Source organism: Caenorhabditis elegans, chromosome IV (genome assembly GCF_000002985.6).
Source record: "Caenorhabditis elegans chromosome IV".
Classification (NCBI taxonomy): Eukaryota; Metazoa; Nematoda; class Chromadorea; order Rhabditida; family Rhabditidae; genus Caenorhabditis; species Caenorhabditis elegans.
The window spans coordinates 4,568,747-4,590,886 of NC_003282.8; the positions used below are offsets into that span (position 1 = coordinate 4,568,747).

At 37.1% G+C, this 22,140-nt stretch overlaps 1 protein-coding gene and 9 non-coding genes across 19 annotated transcripts; 2 read left to right on the plus strand and 8 right to left on the minus strand.

Annotated features, from left to right (window-relative positions):
• Nucleotides 1–94: 94 nt before the first annotated feature.
• On the plus strand, nucleotides 95–21,551 carry F28E10.1 (the record flags this gene model as incomplete). Of its 10 annotated transcripts, NM_001307315.4 has the most annotated exons (18): nucleotides 95–148; nucleotides 3,497–3,576; nucleotides 9,172–9,295; nucleotides 9,634–9,732; nucleotides 10,040–10,153; nucleotides 11,345–11,541; nucleotides 12,619–12,712; nucleotides 13,157–13,332; nucleotides 13,388–14,886; nucleotides 15,704–16,376; nucleotides 16,571–16,628; nucleotides 16,933–17,003; nucleotides 17,062–17,237; nucleotides 17,554–17,626; nucleotides 18,636–18,758; nucleotides 20,057–20,098; nucleotides 20,147–20,252; nucleotides 21,196–21,545. In NM_001307315.4, the coding sequence occupies 18 exons, from the start codon at nucleotides 95–97 to the stop codon at nucleotides 21,322–21,324; spliced, it is 3,888 nt and encodes a 1,295-aa protein (NP_001294244.1). The 10 variants fall into 10 exon arrangements, with proteins under 10 accessions (NP_001294244.1, NP_001023152.2, NP_001294243.1 ...); NM_001027981.6 differs by lacking the exon at nucleotides 95–148 and having other exon boundaries at nucleotides 3,542–3,576; nucleotides 21,196–21,551; NM_001307314.3 differs by lacking the exons at nucleotides 95–148; nucleotides 3,497–3,576 and adding an exon at nucleotides 6,981–7,018 and having other exon boundaries at nucleotides 21,196–21,324.
• F28E10.11 lies at nucleotides 1,947–2,211 on the plus strand. The gene has a single exon (NR_053115.1). It is a non-coding gene; the product is annotated as an Unclassified non-coding RNA F28E10.11 (non-coding RNA).
• On the minus strand, nucleotides 1,952–2,216 carry F28E10.8. The gene has a single exon (NR_053116.1). It is a non-coding gene; the product is annotated as an Unclassified non-coding RNA F28E10.8 (non-coding RNA).
• Nucleotides 3,573–3,690, minus strand: F28E10.6. The gene has a single exon (NR_053117.1). It is a non-coding gene; the product is annotated as an Unclassified non-coding RNA F28E10.6 (non-coding RNA).
• F28E10.9 lies at nucleotides 4,291–4,440 on the minus strand. Its single transcript, NR_053118.1, has one exon. It is a non-coding gene; the product is annotated as an Unclassified non-coding RNA F28E10.9 (non-coding RNA).
• F28E10.7 lies at nucleotides 5,611–5,705 on the minus strand. Its single transcript, NR_053119.1, has one exon. It is a non-coding gene; the product is annotated as an Unclassified non-coding RNA F28E10.7 (non-coding RNA).
• F28E10.13 lies at nucleotides 9,391–9,521 on the minus strand. Its single transcript, NR_053120.1, has one exon. It is a non-coding gene; the product is annotated as an Unclassified non-coding RNA F28E10.13 (non-coding RNA).
• Nucleotides 10,472–10,621, minus strand: F28E10.15. Its single transcript, NR_053121.1, has one exon. It is a non-coding gene; the product is annotated as an Unclassified non-coding RNA F28E10.15 (non-coding RNA).
• On the minus strand, nucleotides 11,110–11,435 carry F28E10.10. The gene has a single exon (NR_053122.1). It is a non-coding gene; the product is annotated as an Unclassified non-coding RNA F28E10.10 (non-coding RNA).
• On the minus strand, nucleotides 12,208–12,434 carry F28E10.14. Its single transcript, NR_053123.1, has one exon. It is a non-coding gene; the product is annotated as an Unclassified non-coding RNA F28E10.14 (non-coding RNA).
• Nucleotides 21,552–22,140: the final 589 nt, after the last annotated feature.

A 22,140-nucleotide genomic window follows, 5' to 3' on the forward strand; every position in this document is an offset into this window, starting at 1 on the left:
CTCTTGTCCTAGTAGACACACGCACACTTAAAATTGCAGATTCAAGTGCATAATAAAGAGAAACAAGTGGAGAGTCTCCTTCCCTGAATGCACAATGCGTTTTCTGAATGAACGTCGTGCTCCTCGACACACTGGTAATTACTTCAAGGTAGGCGGCGGTGAGCCATTCAATGCTCATTACAAACCGGGAGCAGGAGGCAGGAAGCTTGAGCCAAGTGTGTGTGTGTGTGTCCAGTTGCATTTTCGCATCGCTACACACACCTTCTATTTCTTGAAGGAATTTGTTTTGCCATTTTAGAATTCCTAGAAAATTTCGTTTTTCTTTATGATAGCTTTAAAAAATTTATCACTGATTTTTAATTTTTTCGTGCTGATTTTAGGTAATTTATATTCTTACATAGGATCATTTTTAATACTGTTTTAACAGTTTTTTCGACAATTTTGAACCAATTCGAATCATTTTGAAAAGTTGTTTCAAAACATGAATGTACCCAATTTTAATCAGCCACAAACTCAAAATTCACAAAAATAGAATAGACATATTGAAATCTTACCAAACAGTTCGGAAACCCAGTTGAAACTTTAATTCTAGCTGCACTCAACAAAAATAAAACCAAAACTTTTATAGTACTAGTTTGTTTTTCTATCGTGCCCCTGCAGCCACTAATCGTAAGTCATGGATCCTGAAATTTGATCCTTTTCTCATTTTCTCTTGTTTCATCTGAAGTTCTACCAAATTTGACCTTCTCCAGAACCATGATCGTACAGAAACTCCATCTCGATTAGCAAGATGAACAACAACAAAAAACTCAATTTCCGGATAAGAACACCGGAAATTGGAAAGAGCCTTCCCTAATCATTGCCTTTTTTTGACTTGTTAGTATATACACAACAAACAACAAAAACAAATGGACGAGCTTTTTGAGTCAATAGGAGACAACAAAACAACGTGTATATCTGTCCAGTGTGCTCCTTCATCATGAATATGGATTCAGTTTGATCTGTCTGCGTCTTGATGTCACTTTTCGAGATGCATACCATATTTCATATTTCAACTTGTAGAGCATTCAGTTGAAGTTTTAAAAACAAATTTTTGTTCAAGAAATTAAAAAGAAAGGTCCGCAAAGAGCCCACAAAAATATATTTAAAATTGTGAATTTTTTAACTTGAATTTTTGCAAAAATTTTCTGAATTTTGACTAGTTTTTAAAATAATTTTTAAGCTATTTTTTATTTTGAAATTTAGGTTTTTTAAAAGATTTTGCTAAATATCAATCAGGGCTGGGATTTTTTGTTTTTTTTTGGGTTTTAGACCAAAAAAAAACAAACAAAAACCATACAAATTTAACTTTTTCACTGTTTTTTTTTTAATAAATTCAAGCATCAATTTTTTTGGTGTTTTTTTTTTGGGTTTTCGCAAATTTCAATTATTTGTTTTTTGGTCCAAAATTATTTTTTGGCCCCAGCCCTGATCTCCGTCTCTCGTTTCTTTTTAACAAATTTTCATTTCAACATTGACCTTTAATTTTGAGGTATTTTAGGTAGGTAATGCAAGTTTCGTGGCCGAGAAAATCCTCGGCCACACGATCCCGTTTTTTTTTCGAAAAATCTGATTGAAAGAATTGAGAAAATTTTCAGAGTAATGTTGCGGAAAAAATAAAACTATTTTGATTTTTTTTTAGTCAAAGACACCTTTGCCCACTTTGCAAATTTTGCTCTTTTTGTTCGAAAATTTAGGTGGCAGATCGGCGAAATCTATATTTCGGCCTAAGTCGGCCTATTTCTACCTAAAACCTACAGTAGTCTCTAGCCAAAAATGCCCGAGGCAGAGAACATGTTCAAGATATGTCTATGAATATAGAGGTGTTGTTCCAAACTGCTACACTGCCTGCGTCTCTCCCACTCTCTCTCTCTCTCTCTCTAACATCTTTTGCTCACCTCCTCCTGCTCATTTTCAATCTTCCGTGTTTATGGGCTCGCGACATTTTAGCACATGCTGCTCAAGAAAGATTTATGTACGCGCAGTGCCCCCCTCCCCGAGTCTTCACAATTCAATAGAGTTGCTTCTTCTTTTGCTTCGTCTTCTTCTACTTTTCTCGCACATCTTCTTCGCTCCCTGCTTTTCTCACCGCGTCTCCCGCGGAAGTGATCTAGAAGTTCGCGGCTGAAAGCACCCCCGGGGGAGATCCGATTACCGAATGCCTTTTTATTCGTCCATCTATATTTATTTGTGCTCTCGGCTTGGGTAGAAGTTGTTTTGTTTGCTTGTTTCTTTTTTTGTATTTTTCGTTGGAGTAGTTTTTGGAAACATAATTTTTTGGGGCATAATGAAAAGTAATAATTTCAAATCTAATTGATTACTATCCAAAAAACCTTCCGATTATTTTGAAGATAGTTCACAGCCTGTCAATGATTCCTAAATCTACTAGCTAGTAAATCAGTTATGGGTAAAGCAATTTGGGAAAAGTTGAGTATCGTAAGTTAGGAAACCAAATACTATAATAAAGCTTTAAAAAAAGTGAATGTTTTTATTTAATTTACAGTCAAAAAGTGGTGAGAACTCGGTCAAATTGTAACTTTTTGATTTAGTACTAGTAACTGATTAATTTATTTTGGCGTTTACCTATTTAACAATTCAAGGTTGTTCTTTTTTCAAAAAAAAATTACAATTTTTAGGTCCGAGCCCAAAGCAAACGAAATTTTCAGTCAAATTCTATCTTAGCAGATTTTTTTCGAAAAAAAATTTCCGAGAAATGCGGATTTTGTCTTTTGAATTTGGAGTTACCATGCATTTTATTAAATTTTTCAGCCAAATTATATAATTTTTCGAGATAAATGCCTGCTGAAAAAGTGCATAGAAATCCAGAAAACATTAGAAAGAGTGGGCGTAAGCTTTTTTAAATAGAAGAAGCTGTGATTTTAGAAGATTAATATAGAATTTGGATTTCAGTACTACTACTTCTTATCATTTCTGAATATTTTTTCTTTTAGTTTTATTAAAAATTTATTGATTAGAATTTGTTTTCTATTACTTTTTGGTTAAAATATTAAGATTTCTTGACGCCTGCGCCTGCCTTGTGCCTACCTGCGTGCCTGAAATTTTTCAATAATTCTTGGAAAATCGATATTTTTTAAAATGTGTTTGTGAAAAAGTAAATTGGAAAAACAATTAAAAATTAAAAATTTCTAGGAAAAAATTTTGGTTTTATTTTTTAATCTATTTGTGCTTTTTTGAATCGCTATAAAAATTTGAACTTATTTTTGAATTTCTCAAAATTTCCTTTGTAGACTTTCTGTGATAAAATATCGATAGATTGAAAATTCTCCATAATTTGATGTAACAAAATAGGCAATAGGCAGGCACGCAGGCATGTAAAATTATAGAAAAACACCTAGAAAAGTAACTTTTATCTGAAGATCTTAACAATATCTATATTTAATTATCTTCAAACTTACCCAGCTCACCTTAAAATCTTCTAATTCTCAATGTTTTTCAGCCGAATGCATACCTAGTATCACCATCGGAGCGTCGAATCCCGTGTATGGGAAGTCGCCAATCAACGGTCGAAATGAGTCGGTGAGTCGTTTCTTTTCATCAAGAAAAGGGGGTATATCTTGGCGCGGCGGGAAGTGATGAAAGAGCCATCAATTCCCGTGAGAATTCAAAAACTTAGTGGCTCCAGTGAAGAAGAAGAAGCATGGCTTTCATTTTTGCTGGATTTCCATTTTTCATCAACATTTTTTATCAACTCACCCTCGTTCGATTATCAAATTAGGAGGGCTCCAGTTTTCAGACTGCGTGGCCTAGAAAAGTTTTACGTGGCTTAGAAATTCAATTTTTGTGCTTAAGGTTTCTGGGAAATTTCCGAATAACTTTATTCTAAAAAAGGATTTGGCAACCTCGGCCATCTCGCCGTCCTCCTCTCAATCGGCTTTACGTGGCTTAGGAAGTATTTTATGGCCTAGAAAATGTCTTGCGTGACCTAAAAATTCTTTTCTAGAGTGAAAGAGTTTCCACATTGGTTCGGCCACGTGGTGAGTAGCCTGAAATTTCTAAGTGTTTTACCACTTCAAACCTGTCAAAGAAAACAAAGAACCGCCCGTGATCCGCAAAACTTTGAAGATGTTTCGAGACTAGGCCTAGGACTAGGACAAGGCCGCCACGTGGTAACAATTTTCTGATGGCCTAGAATCCCCTTCCAGCCATTCCTGCGTTTCTAAGTCTAAATAATTTTCTGACACTTTCCTCGGTGGCCTATGTAGTTTCCTCCCAAAACTCAAAATCCACGTGGGACATTAATTTCTGAACCGGATCCCACTGAAAGCTTCTGCACCACACACACCCGACGACAGAAAGAGTCTGTGCATAATTCACGAAAAACTGAGAGCCGTCCGTCCACAGAAGCAGCGTCGTGCTGGCTGGGTGTGTATGTGCTCTGAGAGCCCACCACCACATCTATACCAACCCATTTTTCTCGTTGTGTTGCCCCATACTCTATATTTACATACCTTTTCTCCACATATTTTTTCAGTACGTAGGACTTTTCACCTGTGTTGACTGCTAGTGGAAAACTCATTTTCGGTGGTGTGCTGTGGTTTCGGCATTAATTTTTAGGCTCTTATTGTTTTTTCTCAGTTTTTTTTCAATTCTGGATTTTTAAAGATATTTATCTCATATTCGTAGCGCTTAAATTTTTGGGAAAAAACATTTATTCGCTATAATTTTCATTCAAAATTATCTGATCAAAAGTCTATGATTATTGATAGCAATACGCTCTGTTACTTTCTGGTACAGTATCCCCAAAAATTTGCGCGTCAAATATGATGCATACTACCCGTGAACAACACAGTATACGATAATCGTTTTTATTTCAAATCGCTTCTAGACACTTTTTTCCAAAAACTAAGGGCCCCTCATGAATATTGGTTTTTCGAAATTCGCTGCGAGACCCATTAAACATCTCACACTCAAATGTTGGGGAAAGCCAAAATATAGCTTTTACCACATGGCCTAAAAAAAGAAAAACCTCGGCCACGAGTTTATCCTCTGTTCTTCACCACAAAACCTATTTCATTGGAGTTTAGGAGATTTCTACAGATATTTTTTTCCAATTTGAAAAAGGGTGGTCACACTTCTCCATCTTCCTGACCATATAACAAAGACAAATATAAATCATTTTTTGCTGCGTGGCCTAGAAAGTAAGAAACTTCGGCCACCCTCCATATAATAAAAACGGTTCATTTTCTTGAAAATAGGCCTCAGAGAAAAGCTAGGCTATCATACTTTCCCGCGGCCACGTGCCAAAGTTCGATTGTTCTCAAATAACAAACGTTCGGAAACTTGCCAAAAATAGCCAAAAAAAGTCAATTTTTTAGACGGTGGCCGAACTTTCATTTTCTAAAAGACATGAAATACATATAAGAAGCAAAAGAAAACGGAGAAGAAGTCCATTTGAATGGTTGACTAATTGCTAGAACATTCACACTTTCTCTGCGTCTCTCACTCTCTCACTCTCTCGAGCTTCTACTGCCGAGTGTGCTAATTTATGTGGCACACGCCTTGAAAAGAGAGGGACTTTTTCGATGACAATCTTACAACAAATTGAAGAATTATGAATGGAAAAAAGCGGAGAAAAGCTGGGAAAAGGGACCCTCCGAGAAGCTAGAAGCATCTCCGAAAAAAGTGTGAGAATATGAAATTGGAGACGACGGAAATATTGGGCAGTGTGTTGGCTTTCACACCAATTGATTCATTTCCACGACCTCCTTTTCTTTCCAAAAAGCTCATTTTTACGACTCTTTTAATTTTCCAAATTTCCAATTTTCGCCATAGAAACAGACAGACTTTTGGGTGGCTGACTGGCAGATTTTCATTCGATTAGACTTTTTTGTTGCGCAGTTTTTTCTCCTGCTTTTTTTTTTGGAAACTTGTCAAACCAGATTAACCATGAACGGGGCTGAAATAGAGCAAAAAACACGTTTTAAAAAGTGCAGATGTCTAGAAAATCTTGAATTTTTGGGTAAATTGTTTTATTTTTTGCTTGAAAATTAGGATATCCTCAATAAAAATCGTAATGATCTAATATAACTGTTTACAATTTTTTATCTAATTTCTGAATGTTTTTTTTTTAACTAAAAAAATTACAAAGTTGTGGATGTAGTTCTTTTCGTTTTTTTAATTGAAAAAATTGCAAAAATTAAAAAATGTTAACTGAATTTATTAGCTAAAGTTCACGTGGTGTCAGAATGTCTCATTTCGGCTTGATCTACGTAGATCTACAAAAAACGCGGGAGAAGAGACGCAGAGTGCCGTGATGGGACAGCCTGGTACCTCGTGAAAGTTCAAGAAGATAAAAAAGCTGATCTACGAGAAGAATTTGTTTTTAAAAAAAGTTATTTGATTTTTTGAAATATACTTTAGTGTTTCGTTTTTACATAAAATTTCCAATATATTCTTAACATGCGTTTTAACAAGTACGGTATATGCTACCCCCAATTTTTCAACAATTTTACACGACAATGTGCCGCTCAGAAAAAAGGCGGTGCGTCAGTTAGACCACAGACAAAACTAAAATTCAAATTTGTCCACGGGTAGTACACCGACGCGTCGCAGGTTTGCAAAACTAGCTGTTTCTGTTTTGGTAGTACACTCATATGTACTTATTTTCCAAAAATAATTAACTATAGGATTAAAAAAAAATATTTTGGAGTGATAAAAAAAACGAATCGTAAAATACTTATAAATTTTTTTCAATTGAAATATAAAATTTCTAACTTCTTTAACCTTTGCTTTTTGTGATTCAATTTCTTGTAAACTAACCTCAATTCCTCAGTTCTTCGAAACCTTTGAACCATTTTCTTCCGTTCTTCTACATATAATATCAAGTTACCCTTTCTACCAACAACTTCCGTTGTTTTAGATTACCCCCATCCCCCTGTTACATGCCGTATTGACACATATCATCATTCCACATTCATTCAATGGAAGTCTTATCGACTCTCATTTTCCCATGGAGGCGGTAAGTAATTATGCTCGGCTTTTTTTTGGGGGGAAAATGATATCTGTCATATCTCTCTCCCTGTGTTTATTATAATATCCCCCTTATATATCTACTACAACTACGTTTCGGCTCGTCAATTTTCTCTCGCTCGTTTTGCACACACGCGAAAAGAGCACAAGCGCGCACACATCAAAAAGAAATAATCGGACAGCAGCGAAAACGGCGACAAAAAGACTTTTCTTAAAGCCTCCTCAAACCCTCCGTCACTTTTTTTTTCTCGGCCAATTCAAAATCTGAAGGAGGAAAAGGCAATTTTTTTGTCTCATTTGATTTTCTGAACGCTTTCTTATTTGTTGCCAATGGAGCCGAGCACTTCATCTTCTTCTTCGTCTCCAGCCCGGTTGGTTTTAGTATAGACAATTTAGACGTTTGGACATCAAACTTTGTATCCCCTTTTATGAACGCGCTTGAGTTAAGGTCCTTGAAATATAAAACGTTTGTTCAAAACTGTTCAGTCAGCGCTCTCCCCTCGCACACACTCTCTCACCGTTGAAAGTCAGTTTTTTTGGAAATTTCCTAGTTATTTTTGATTTTAATGGATTCTGCTAAAAAGGAAAGCGTATACGGCCTGGAGAAAATTTACAAAAGTTCGAGGCTTTTCCAAAAAAATTACCTCATCTCTATTAGTCATGCTCTTCAGGTTTAGAGGCTCACAATAGGGGTGGGTGGCAATTGCCGTTCGGCAATTTTTTTTCTATAAATTTGGCAAATCGGCAAATTGCCGGTTTTACGATTTACCGATTTGCCGGAAATGTTCATTTCTGGAAATTTGCCAACTTGCCGTTTGCCGAACATCAATTTGCCGGAAGTTTTTAGAGGGATTTTTTATAAGATGGGAACACTTAGAACTGTACCTTTTTGAAACTTTTTTCCCTCTTTTTCTTGATGTTTTCATAGAATTTACTTACTTTTCAAAATAGATGTAGGAACATTCATAGGATGCGTACATTTTTGCCGATTAAAATTGAAATTATTAAACTTCCAAAAAAACTGTACAAAACCACAATTTGCCGAAAATGTTCGGCAAATTCGACAGTACAGTTTTCTAAAAATTTTTGACTTCACAAAAATTTGGTTGAAAGAAAATGTTCTTGAACTATTGCAAAAAAAACCTTCAAATCCGCAGAGTAATTCCTAAAAACGACGCGCCAAGATTTTGACAAATTGCTCGTCGTCAACTCCCCGCACATTTTTGGGTATCCCCTTCTCCTCCATTGTTCGCTTTTTTTGTTTTACTGGCTCAACATTCTTCAAAACTTCGAATCCTTCTAGAAAAAACAAGACAAAAGAGAGTGAGTGATAGAAAAAAGTTCAACTTTTCAAGTTGAGTACTTGAGTCCTTTTGAAGCAAGAAAAAAAAAAAAAGGAGGAATTGGAAATGAGAAATGAGACAACTGAGATTGTGTCACTCTGTTTTTTTTTGCAAGAAAAGAGCCAAAGAGTACTGTAGTTTTTGAGCAAACTTAGGTTTTCAGTGAATTTTTGAAACTTTTTTTTTTCAAAATAGAATTCCAAAAATATATTGTACTTTCGAATTTGCGTCATAACTCCACGAAAATCCATTCCAAAAATTGGCCGAAATGTACTTTTTTGAGACTCAGAAATGTAGGACGTAGCTACTCAAGCTCCGCCTATTTATTGTTCGCGGTATCATTTTATCTTCTTTTCTTTTTGTTCAATGGGAACATACACCTTGTATCGGATTTCCTTGTACTTAAAGGGTTTTTTGGATATTTTAGCCAAAAAGTGTAACGGGAAAAAATTGATTCAATGTAAAACAACTTGGAAAAAATTATCAATTTTCAAAATTTCTAGACTTTTTCATATTATTCTTAGGAATTTTTTTACAGTTTTTAACTTTGGAAAAGGATCTCAAAATATTAAATGTGTTAAGCAAGAAAAGTCGATAATCGGCTCCGCCAATTTCTTGGCTGTTTACATTTTTCGATTTTTGAGTAAGGTCATAAAAATGTTACTGTTTAGAAAGGTTGCACTTGCAAGTTATAAATTATTTTTAAGCTTGGCTACAAAAGAGGAAATTTGGGGAAAAAATTGAAAATTTCACCAAAATTTACTGTAAATTCTTAAAAACCCAATCATATTATTTTCAGAAACAAATCAATAATCCGATCATCATCAAGCGGATCATATCCGTACCCAAGAACACATACCACACTAATGGTAATCCCATCAAATCGGCCACCTCCACCACCACAGCCAGTCAAGATGTTTACGGTGAGCCACCAACACTCTCTTCAAAATAAGAAAGTCATAAAAGCAGTGCACAGTGCTTTTTACGACCACCTCGTTTTGTTCAGTTTTGTGTTTTCCTATTTTTTTCCGCCTCTATTCCTTTTTGACTTGAGTCAATTTTGAGCTTTTTCCTCCTTTTCCTCTCTGCTCGACTCAGTATCACTCGGGCTCCGGTCGCCAGAGCAACCGAGACTTTATTGACGAGCTAGACACCCCCTGTCACTCAACACAAAAAAGACACCTGTTGTTGCAAAATGGTGTTCGGGTTCCTCAAGGTGTCCGCGGTTTTTCCATCAATTACTTTACTTTTTGATTTTCAGGGTGTTCGTCGGCGTCCACCGTTGAATCGGGCGTGTCCGCCGATTCCGGAGAGCAAAAGTAACGAGTCGATTATGAGTCATGCTTCTAGGATATCTGAGGTGAGCATTTTTTTCTGGAAAAGTAAAACAGAAATCATGTTAAAATTCAATTTTTTTTTAATTCTGGAAAAATTCAAGTACGCCTTAATATGACCCCACCGCTAAGCCTACGCCTAAGCCAAAGCCTAAGACTAAGCGGCTCACACGTAATCTGTGGAACATTTTTGCTCTTGGCAAATTTTTGATACCAATTAAAAATACCGCAGTTATGATTTGTAACATTAAAGACCCTTCAAATTATCATTACTTGAAAACTACCTATACTCAAAAAATGTCATCATAAAATGCTCTTTTCTCTAATTTCCAGCACCAAAAAGCAGCAGCGGCTGCCGCAGCAACATCTGAAACAACAACAGGTGACCTTGTTATCGAGAACCGCAACGTAGTTGATGTGCTCCATCGACTTGATGCCAACTCAAATGTAAGTCATATATGTCCCTTGCCCATCAATTCGCCACCCAAAACCACTATGATTAATTCGTCGACTGCACGTTTTCTGGCTCACACGCTCCCCCGTTTCTTTCCTGGGGCTCCTCATCGTCTTCCATTTCTTTTTTTCTGTCGCCTCCTATTGACACACAAGAATGAGCGCGGAATAAATGTTACATAAAATTTGCATTTCATTTTCATTTTCTGTTTAATCAGATACTTTCTGAGTTACTCTTTCCGTTTTGAAAGAATTGCTAGAAAATTTTGGATATTGACAGACAGGCATAATTATAGGCCTACTTGCCTGCCTGTCTATTACATTGTAAAGTGTAGATTTACCTGAGTACGGCAGGCAAAAAACTGAACAGTGTGTTGTCATGCTTCACCGCGCTTAAAGTCAGGTGCCGGCTACCTTGAAGCTTTGCAGGCGTAACTTGCCTTGAAGGTAGGTCTAGGTCACTTTGAAGGCAGGCCTAGACTGTTTTTAAGGCAGACAGGCTTCGCCGGTTGCTTTGATGGACTTTAAGGCAGGCATACGTTTCCATGAAGATAAGCGTAGATTACCTAGGTCGCCTTAAAAGTAGGCAGGGGTAGGTAGTCTTGAAGGAAGGTGTATACGCTTACTTTGGAAGTGGGCAAAGGTCGCAGTGAAGGTAAGCGTAGGCCGCCTTGAAGGCAGGAGTAGGTTGCCTGCGAAGAGAGGCGTAGGTAGCCTTGAAGGCAGTCGTATGCTGCTTCTAAGGCAGGAGTAGGTAACTTCAAATTCACGCAAACGGCCATTCCTAGGTCAGAACTATGCTGCAAAACTGCATTTTTCTGCTTAAACTACTGAAATTTCGAGAAAAAAGCTGCACAACCATGTTTCTGAACTATTTAAAACTTCCCATATTTTCGAAAAGTAACTCTATATGTGATTTTCGATGCAGCAGAAGCAGCGACTTGTATGCCTTTTCAGGAATAGTTGAGAATAGAAGCAGAAACAAGATAAGTTTTGGCGTGTCGCAAATTCACCCAGGGGACCATTCAATTTCATGTTTGTCCCCCCTTCTCTGCTTCTTCATTCCTTGATTGTCCCCCACCACCACCGCCACCGCCGTCGGCTCTTGAATTTTACACCAGTGACACACGCCGACTACTTGCACTTTTCCACCCCAATTCATTCATTTATTTTTCTCTGTTCCAGATCGCTTTGCCACCGAGCAGCAACATCAGAAAGTCGAAGGAGAAGAAGGCGAAAATGTCGTCGACGCCGCGGAGCCCGTTGATGAGCATGGCGAACAGTGTGAAGAGCAAACTCACGAAAATCACGCATTTGGGCAGAAGCAGCAACGAGAGCAGTGGCTCTTCGTCGAATATCAAAACAAGTCAAAGCTTTTCGGGGTTGGTTTTTTAATTTTTTTTTGTCTCTTCTTGATTTAAAAATATTTCAAATTCGAACAACTTTAAATTTTTGAAAAAATCTAAATACTATCAAAACATAATAATCGACCTGCTAACTTTGCAAAAGACACCGAAAAAGTGGTGAAGCGTCGATAAAATTCGTGGCAAAGGATACAAAAACTGGCATATTTTTGCTAGGAGATTGACGAGCTTGTTCCAAATTATTATAATTTTGATGCCAAATATTCTTGACTTATTTATTTGTTTTCTTGAGCCAGTTGAAATTGCCGGAATACAACAAAACGGGAAATATGACAAATCGAATTTCGAATTTTGAACATTCAAATTTGGAAATTTTTGTTTTGAAACATGACATTTAAATGTTTTAGGGATGACCAAAATGTTTTAAAATTTAGTTTTCGAGAAAATAGATGTGCTATTAAAATTTGCTGAAATAACACATTTTCCTGGCCCCAAACTCCTGCTGCAATATATTTTTATCGGAAAATAGACTGCTCTGCATTTAAATAGGTGTTAGTTTCCCACAAAGGCCACCCCCACGTCATTTTCATCGAGAGCTGGAGCAAGGGCAGCTTCATGCATTTATTCCGTCGATTCTCGAGCTTTTATTTCTCTGACCAAACGGCGCTTTTTACTACATAATAATGAGGCCTAACTTTATGTTTTTTCGGAGAAAAAAATAGTTTGCTCACGGAAAAGAGCAATTACCCAAGTGAACGATGACACGAAAACCAAAAACATTCGGTTTTTTGACGACTGGAACCACTTTTCTTGTTTTGTTCCTTCCTCCGGCTCCAAAAAAGAGCACAAGTGTCTCTGGCTATAAGCTCCTCACCGTCAATGATATATTCGAGAGGAAGAAGCTGACTTATGCAAGTGTGTCATCCATAAGCCCTTGCTTCTTCTTCTTCTTTCTTTCATCCCTTTTTCTCGGAGATTTTTGTGTTGTTGTGCTTTGTCGCTTTTCTTCAAAAGTTTCTTGACGTTTTTGTCAAACATGTTCGCCGCTTTGTTTTGCGGCAAAACTTTCAGATAAATGTCTATGTTTTTTTGCAGAATCCGTCAACCAAAGCAAATTCCAAAACGGATTGATCAGAACGCGAATCGGGTTATTAAATCATCGTCTATGGAAGTACCCTCCACGTCGAAGGTGAGCTAAATTTCCAGTTTTTCTGAAGTTTTACGAAAACCCGGGAGCATATAGCTTGCTGATAATTAATTCAATGATAAAAACGCTTATGTTTTGGCAAAAGGCGTGGGTGTAGGCGTGAAGCAGGCGGAGTTCGCCTTGTAGGCAGGCCGGTAGGCCGTGTTAAGATGATCTCATGCTATTGCAACAATACGAAATACTCTACAAAGTGCCCGTATTGTGCAAATTTTTGAACCCCCCCCCCCCCTTTGATCAAAATATTCAAATCTGAAATTCGTCTAAAATTATTTGAAATTAACATTTGTTTCAAAATTTGGAATTATGTAGAAATCTGGAATTGTCGGAGAATCTTTAACATTCTGCGTCTACCCTAGCACCATCTATGTAGATCAATAAACCCGCCATCCTGAAAAAGTTCAAAAAGCAATACATTCAAAATTGCAGGTGTGCATTCCTCAAGACCCGACTCCACTGATAGACGACAAAATCGAGGAAATCTCAGAAGCCGGTTTGATTTCGAAAAGTGAAATGGCACCTCCAAAACCGAAAGAGCACGTTTGTGTGAAGCTGGAAGAAGATGTGCTCGTTGTGACCAAAGAATTTGATGAGCGGTATCCGGGGTAGGCTAGAATTTTATATTCTAAACATACAAAAAAACAAAATGTTATATTTCAGCCAAAAAAGGTCTGCAAGTCCAGATGTCCCAATGGTGGAGGAAAGCCAAACCATGTCGGAGGTGGATCAGCTTCCATCGGAGCAAGTTGCTGAGACTTTTTCTGAGGATAACGTGAATGAGCTGGACAATAATGCGAATCAAAAGACACCTGGACCAGTTCGCAGGATCATTCAGGAGACAACAACCACTACAATAACCACGACTACATTCGATAGTCCGATTCCGATTATTGAAAAGATGGAGGTAGAAAGACCAGAAGAAGCGGAAGATGTTATCGTGATAGAAGCTCCGGAACCTGTTCAGCCTCCTATTCCGAGCCCAAAAAAGGAAAGATTCACATCACCGGAAAGATATATCCTCCTCGTCAAAACCCCAGAAGCATTGCGGAAGCATCGAACTCTGACGATTGGAGAGAAGGATCCAACGGAAGTTGACACTGAAGAAAAGATCCAGTACACGCGGTTGGAAACTGTAAAGTTCAAGGAAGTGAAGGAGAAGGTCAAGTATGAGGAGCCGGTGCCGAAGGAGAAGTTCATACTGACAATGAAGACTCCAGAAGCTATCCGAAGACACCATACTTTTACGATACGAGACAAGTCACCTGAGGAGATGAACAAGATCACGAAGATAACAAAATCCCAGTCAGATGTTCATGTTAGTAAGAGAGCAGCGAAGAAGTTGGTCAAACAAGCGTCGGAGCCAGAGAGACGGGATTTATTCGAGGAGAAGGAGGATGTGGTGCCCGAGCCAAAGTTTGTAATAGTTATGAAAACTCCGGAATGTCTTCGGAGACATCACACCTTTACTATAGGAGATCGTCCGAAAAGCCCGGATTATCCTTATATTGAAGAAGGCGAGATCACGGAACCAATTGCAACGATCGGACCACCAGCTGATCGGAGGAAGAAGGAAGAAGCAAAGGAGAGAAAGAAGAGGGAATGGGAAGAATATGAGACGCCGCCGAAGGAGAAGTTCATATTAACAACGACGACTCCTTTGGCTATCCGGAAGTATCAGACATTTGTTGTGGAACCTAAAGATGAGAAGACAGCACTTCCACAATCAGCAAGTGCAGATGCAGTGATGTTGGCAAAGAAGGGAAAAGTGCAGAGAAGTGAGTCGACGGATTCAAAGAAACATAGCTATTTGCGTCGTCTTCAATTCGAATTGTTCCGAGGACGAAGCAGGGAACGCAAATCGGAAAAGCAGGAGAAACGACAGAAATCGTTGGATGAACGGAAGCCCGAGTCGGCACAGAAGTACATCCTCTCGACGACAACGCCGATAATGATGCGGAAGTATCAGACGTTTGCGATCGTCGACGGCGGAAAATCGAGGGACATAGGAGCAGACACAAATTTGCAGTCAATTGCGTCGGCTTATCAGCAGAAGGATATGTCGTTTGATGAAGAGAAGACAACGTCGCCTGTTAGGACATCGGACTTTTATTCGATTACCGCGACTACTCCGTTGGCGAAGCGGAGGGTTGTTGTAGAAGGTATGCACATCTTGCTCTACTTTGACGGCTCATATCGCGGTGGTCTTCATTTTTATCAAAAAACTTTCAACAGCCAAAATACAGAGAAATAGTTTGCGCGTTTTTCGTCAGTTAAGACTTTTTTGATACAACAAGACCCCACCGAATTATGGGTTGTTAAAGTTGAGCCAGAAAAATAGCGAAAATACGGTTTTTTGCCGAGCCAGATTTGGAGTTTTATCATTTACAATACCACATTTTTTTTAATTTTAAATTAATTTTAAAACATGAAATTTTTCTGAAAACTCGTTGAGAATTAAGAAAAATGAAAAATATTTATTTCTAAGTACGATAGAGTTTTTATCGCCTCGAGACCTATCTGAAAAAAACCCGTGCACCTGTAAGTGCGGATTTAGAAAAAACTGGAATTACGATTTATTAATTAATTACAGTTCTCGGTCTCGAAGCAACTGGAAAAAATAAGAAAAAAATGTGCTCCTTGAAGAAGTACTGTAGTACTTCACTGCTCAATTTCCTTTTTTGTACTTTTTTTTAAATAAAAAACTGTAAAACAAAAATTATACTCCAAAATTGGAAATATCTGTTTAAAAAAGAAGTGAAAAACGAAGAAAATACCTTCTATGCGCCCTTTATTTATAACGATTTCTGTCGTGTCGAGACCAAGTTTTAAATAATTGCCGGATTCCATCAGTGAATACTATTCAACAAATGCTGAATTTTCACAAATATCTATCAATTTAGCTTTTTTGAAGTTCATATTTAGAAGATCAGAAACAGAAATTATTTTTAGAAAATTACAAAAATCAATATATTTCAGAAAACGTTACATCATCAATCCAACAACTTTCTCTCGACGAACCAATTACAAGTCCGTCCCGAAAACCAGTTTCCCCGGAGCCACGTCACCTCTTCGTAATGGGCGGCCGACGTTCAACAACTCCACAGGAAGACCGAAAAGTGCCCGAGCCACCGAGAAATTTGAAACTCGACACGGATAGAAGTCAGTCGGATCACGCAGAACTACTCGAGGAGAGAAAGTCGACAATGTCCGGAGATCTAACATCTCCTGAAGAGGAGATTCCAATGGATACAAACTTGACTCCAACTACTGAAGAAGTCATGGAAGCAGTGATTGTCTCGAGAAGAATCGAAGGACTAATGACGTCACCAATTGAAGAAGAGCCCGAAGGATTAACCTCTTCGATCCGTGACTTGTCAATTAGGTCGTTGGCGAAAGAAACGGAAAGACCTGCTCCAGTATTCACTCCTCCTAGTCCACCAAAAGAGAATCCATTCCATGTAATGACTGTCCCAAAGTCTACATTAACCTCTTCTTCGGAATCTGCAATGCCAATGACGTCATCGTCAAGCTCTATAAGAGCAAAACCGAATCAACTCCCGATCAAGAAAACGATACAAGTGGTGGATCCGATGCATATTGTCGAACTCAAGCCGGAGCACAAGTCAAAGAAAGAAGCTCTAGCTGCGAAGTGAGTCATGTTTTTTTGTTGGTTATGTGTGCTTGTATCTTGGCAGATTATTACATAAAAAGTTTAAATTCAAAACTTTTCAAATTATGTAATCGTTGTTGTGCTTTGTAGTTTTGCCTCTCCGTCTTTATCAATTTCCGCCTGTCTTTCACCCTTGTAGTCACGTCCGTATTCTGTATATTCAGCATTCTCAGGTCTCTTCGTAATGCTGGAAAAATGCTCACACCGTCGTTTTTGCGGAAGGAAAAGAAGGTGAGGTTTTGGGAATTTTAAAAAAAATTATAGTTGGCAGGCAAATTTCTGATTGTTTGCCTGTAGAATGCCTACGCCTGCCTACTGCCTATAACCGTGGCTCTTTTAAAATGAGAAGCGGAACCCCGAAAATGTCGGGCGCTGTGCTAAATTTATATGTATTTTCACTCTAATAATTAGAGCAGGCAGGCGAGAGCGCATTTAGGTATGAAATGCCTGAAGGGCGTAAAACCTTTGAGACTTAACATAAATTATTCAACGTTTTTTCTTTTTTTGAAACAAAATTTGAAAAACTCTCTTGTAGGGCCCCAAGAAGTCACTCTACGCAAAAACCACATCATCCGGCCGCCAACACATTTCTGAAAAGAAAGAAAAGTAAGCTTATATAAAGTTTTTTTTTATTTTAATTTTTCCAAATCCTTAATTTTTCCAGGAAGGCCCCTCTAGCCGAAGGAGAATCCACAGTGGTTGCCAACTCTCCGCTCGTCGAGAATCTTCCAATTACATTCGAAAAATGGAGCAATAAGAGCCCACGTCTGAGTGTGAAACACTTCAACGAGACCATCATTGAAGAGACACTGGATGCGAATGCAAATTCCATGTCGCCACGTGAGTGACGGAGCATTTTCTTGCTCAAAAACTCGAAAGTTTTAGAATTAGAAACTCTTTGATAGGTTCCTTTTAAAATGAAAATTAAGAACTCTCCTCTAAACTTTTCTCTCTCCCAACACTGAGCAACTCAAAGAGCACATGCTTGAGCCCCTCAAAGGAAGAGGGAACCTCATTAGAGGAGGAGCTAGGAAGGGAAAAGATGTCCAAATTCAATTACTTTTCTATGTGTGTGTGTGTGTGTGTGCCATGCTCACAACAATAACAAAAGTAGAAGGAGATTGAAGTGAGAGAGAAATAGAGAAAAAGTTTACAGAGTTGGAGCATCGCGTTATTCCAACGTCGCATCATGTCCAAGACAACACCGGACTCATTGACGATGACATTCTGTGAGTTTTCAATGTTTATGACATTTACTGAGCTTTTGGAAGTAGGAAGATTTGAAGCTTTTACGAATACTTTTAAGAATAAATGTATGGAGATCCCGAGACGTTAATTTAGTTTTTTTTAAATCAAAATTTCACTTTTTGTCTGTTGGAGTTTCGATTTTCAGACGTTTTCATTTTGGAAATTCAAAATTTTTTGAATTTTAAACTAGGAAGTTCAATAGTTCTGACAATTTTTAAATTAAAAAAAATTCCCATTTTTCAAATGTTTTCATGTTTAAAAAAAAATTTTCAGAAATTTTTACATTATAGCTCCCGAAACGTATGACGTTTTTAGATAGAAAAATAATATTTTCAGCTATTTTCACACTAAAAGTTCAAAAATACAACACATTTTCGCAAACGAAAAAATAAATTCCAAACATTTTTAAATTTGAAATTTATTAGTTTCGACATTTTTCTGTTGGAGTTTTGATTTTTCAGACGTTTTCATTTTGGAAATCCAAAATTATAAAAATGTTTCCATAGGATTTTCTAATTTTCAGACCTTTTCAATTTGAAAATACAAAATTTTATACACGGTCAGGTGGCAGGCAATCAAATTTTTTTGAAAAAAATTAGCTATGAAAAGGCAGAAATATCTATTTAGTTGGCTATAGCTATACTATAAATTGAAAAGTAATCACAAGGAAAAAACCTGCCTGCCTGCCTACCTACCTACCTTTGAGACGACCTACGCATGTCAAAGTGCACTTTCTGCCTTAACTATTGAAATTCCCAAAAAGATAAATATTCCTTAAATGCCTTTGGGGCATTCATCTTATTCCATTTCTTTCCCTTTTCCTCCATTTCCCTTCCCCAACCGCACTCAACCAAAGAGTCTCAAATTTCTTCATTATCTCGATTTCAATCTTGACGGAGCACTAGCACGCCTTCTGCTCTTCCAAAGTAGAGCTCTTCATTCAGTCCTTCCTTTTCCCTTTTCCCGTCATTATTGCTGCCTATTTTCCAGTGATCAGCCAATGCTCGTAGGCGACACATTCTCTCATTCGTCCTCCATCGACTGTATTTCTGCACATTTGAAGATGAACGAGAGCATTATTTCAATCGATCGGTCACTTCCTCAAAATGAATCGTGAGTTTTTTGTAAAGTTTGAAGAAAAAATGCGGGAATTTTGGAATCGAAAATTGTTTCGAAAAATATTTCCGCCTTAAAATTTCAACAAAAAAGTTTCTCAAAGCAATCGCGCTCCAATAATCCAACGTGGAAATTAATTTCAAATTTTCTATAAAATTCGAAGATCAAAGATTTCATATCGCTGTTTCTTATCAGATTCTTATCAAATTATACTAACCAATGTATTTTCTCTAAACCACTGGTCATCAGATATTTCAAAAGTAGCCACACCCAACAGTGACATAGTCTTCAAAAAAGTTAGAAGACATTTGAAATGTCCCACTGATGTGAGTAGCCAAGATATGGGCGGGAACCTAATTTAAAATTTAATTTTTGTTTTGCAAACCTGCGGCGCGCCAGCCGTCGTGTACTACTCGTGGACAACTATTTTCTCATGCTTTAAAAGTTTTTATCTTAAATTCTTGATTTGAACCAATTTTTGCTAATTCTTTTTGTGCTTGACATTAAAAAGTACGAATTCATATTTTAATAGTTTTTCCGGATAAAAAACGACGTTTTAGAGATTTGAATTCACAGAAACAATAATTCGTGCTTATCAAAACTTAACAGAGCTTATCATATATATTTTTAAAACTATAAATAAGAGATTTCAAAAAGTTATTAAAAAAAGAGTTTGCGAACATGATCAAAAATCAAAAATTTTAGACAAAAACTTTAAAAAAATAGTTCTTGGCGTGAGAATATTGGTGTTTTTTTGACTTTTTTCAAATTTATTGTATTTATACTATTCATATCCAAAATGTAATTTGAAAACACTTTTTGCTCACTTTTCTTTTTTTTTTGAAAATTTGCAAAATGAGCCAAAAATGTTGTCAATTTAAGTTAGTACCTATTTCGCTCTAGTCATAGATACTCTGTAAAGTTGGCATCGCACCTCAAAAATACCTGAGCAAATACCCACTGATTAGTTGCGCCTGGAAACTTTTACCTACTGCTCAAAGACACCCAGACACTGCAACAAAATCATCTGCGCAAACACCTTCTCTCTCTCCCGATTTCTCCATCTCTGTTCCACCTATTGTTACCCGACCGGCCGGCCGGCCGTGTATTGCGGTCAGAGTGTAGGGAAAAGAGAAGAGGCCGCGCGCCCCACGAGAACATATACACTTTTCCGAACTTGCAATAGCTGCTACATATGATTGATTGCCTACTCGCACCTATTTTCTCATCCTTTATCAGGCAATATTACCTATTATAATCATTTGATTTGATCTCTAAATTTTGCAAAATTTCAGAAGGAGCAGCAATCATGCGGCGGCTCAAAATAATGCGAACAGGTTTGTGTTGCAAATTTTGCAAAACTAGCAAAACATTTGTTTGTTCAGGAACACCCAATACATCGAAACGTCGTTGGATCGGCAAATCGACGCTGGCCGTTCCGAAGTTCAGGACATTAAATCCCAACTGCAAAAGTTGAACCGATTAGTAAATGTGAGTCAAGGCTGCTACTGTAATGTATGTAAGAGGGTAATGACTTTTCGGGCAAAATGGGTTTTTCTTAAGAAAAAAGAAAAAAATAGATTCCGGGTGTCAGCTGACAAAAAATTCAATCCAAAAAATAAAGAAACACGTGGTAAACAATTAGTGCAAAAAATATGATAAGGAGGGCACAGAGTATTAAAAATTTCCGGCAACTTTCGAAAAAAGTTAATTTTAAGCTATTTTTCTTAAATTAGACATACAAGAGCCGCCCGAGCCTCCCGTTTCCGCTTTTCGCCTGGAAAATGCTTTAAAAAAATGGGGCGCAAAGAACCACTCAAACATTGTTACGACAATTTGCATACAAGACTGCCCGTAGGTTGTCGGTAGGCGAAGACAAAGAGGTGGTTGAGATTTCCTATTTACGCCTCCATTTTTATATAACTTGTACCTTTAAAGTGGCAAATTTCATATTTTCCTTGTACCGTCCACAACAATAAGCTTTCATTTTTATGACCACCTTCTAAATATCAAAGACTATGCAAATATTGGCACTGGCCATTTGTAAATTCTTTTAATTCTGTTGTTAAACTTTGAATTTTGTGCTTATTGATTGAAATTTTATGTTTACAAAAAAGATTAACAAAGCAAATGTTTTTAATGTACAGTTGGTTTTGAATTTATAACTCCTAATTTCAAAAGCTTCTAGCTCAACTATCTCAAATGACATCAGAAAGTTGTCAACTGCAAAAATGTTTGAAATTTTGTGTTCTATTTTTTAGCAATAAAAACTGTTTTAATATAACAAAAAATAGCTGAGGTACAAGCATAATTGCAGCAGACTGCTGAACCAGTATAATTTTGGAAGTGGCACAGTAACTGTGAGCCTAAAAATGTACCCCTCTGAAATTTTATCGGAAACCAATTTCTCATTACTAATTAATCTATATTTCAGGAAATGGGAGTAAGTGGTTGGGAAGAAGAGCTCACCCGTCTCCGACGTGAAAATGAGCAACTTCGACGGGAGCTCGCTGAACGAGACGCCACAATTGCCGCTCTTCAATCTCAGACTGTATCTTCTTAAAGAAGAATTTCTGCATTTTTATTTTTCTCAATTCTCACCCAATTTTCTTATCATTTTCCAAAAATGTTCGTTTTCAAATAATCTCCAAATTTGTTCCAAAAACACTGATCTCAATTTGTAGACCACAATGCTCTGGGTTTTCTTGATCTGAATTGTCGCATTCGCATCCTAGTTATAATTTAATTTTTCAACCGGTTAAAATTTAGTTTAATAAATTTTTTTTTCATTTTCTGGCACACCTTATGTCTTATTGCAAAACTGTAACTTTCAGATCTCCAAAATTTTCATTTTATTTCAGATTTTCAGACTGTTCCAGGAAATTCAGGCAATTTTTATTTTCAGACGCTTCAGATAATTTCAAACATTTTTAGACATATTTTCTGAAAGGCCTCCTAAAAATGAGAACACAAACTTTGCATTTGTAGAATTGTAAAACTGATATGAAATATTCAAATTCTAACATTTTTTATTATCCTGAAATTTTGTGCAATTTGTTATTTATCGACAATATGTACCTAGATCCACAAGAATTATATCTACGAGAAACTCGTAGATCTACGAAAATTGCGGGAGTTTAGACGTAGAGTTCTCAACTGCTTTCAAAAAATTCACGCATTTATTGTAGATCAAACCGTACAGCCTGACAACACATGTATATTTAATATAGATTATTTAATATTTGGTTTTATTCGAATATTCGAATTTATTCGACATCGAATTTGAATTCAGTCGATATCCGATGCATTCTAAATGTTTTCACAAAGACTCCGCAAGTTACTGGTCAATTTTACAACTAGCAACAGATGGGAGTTTTGG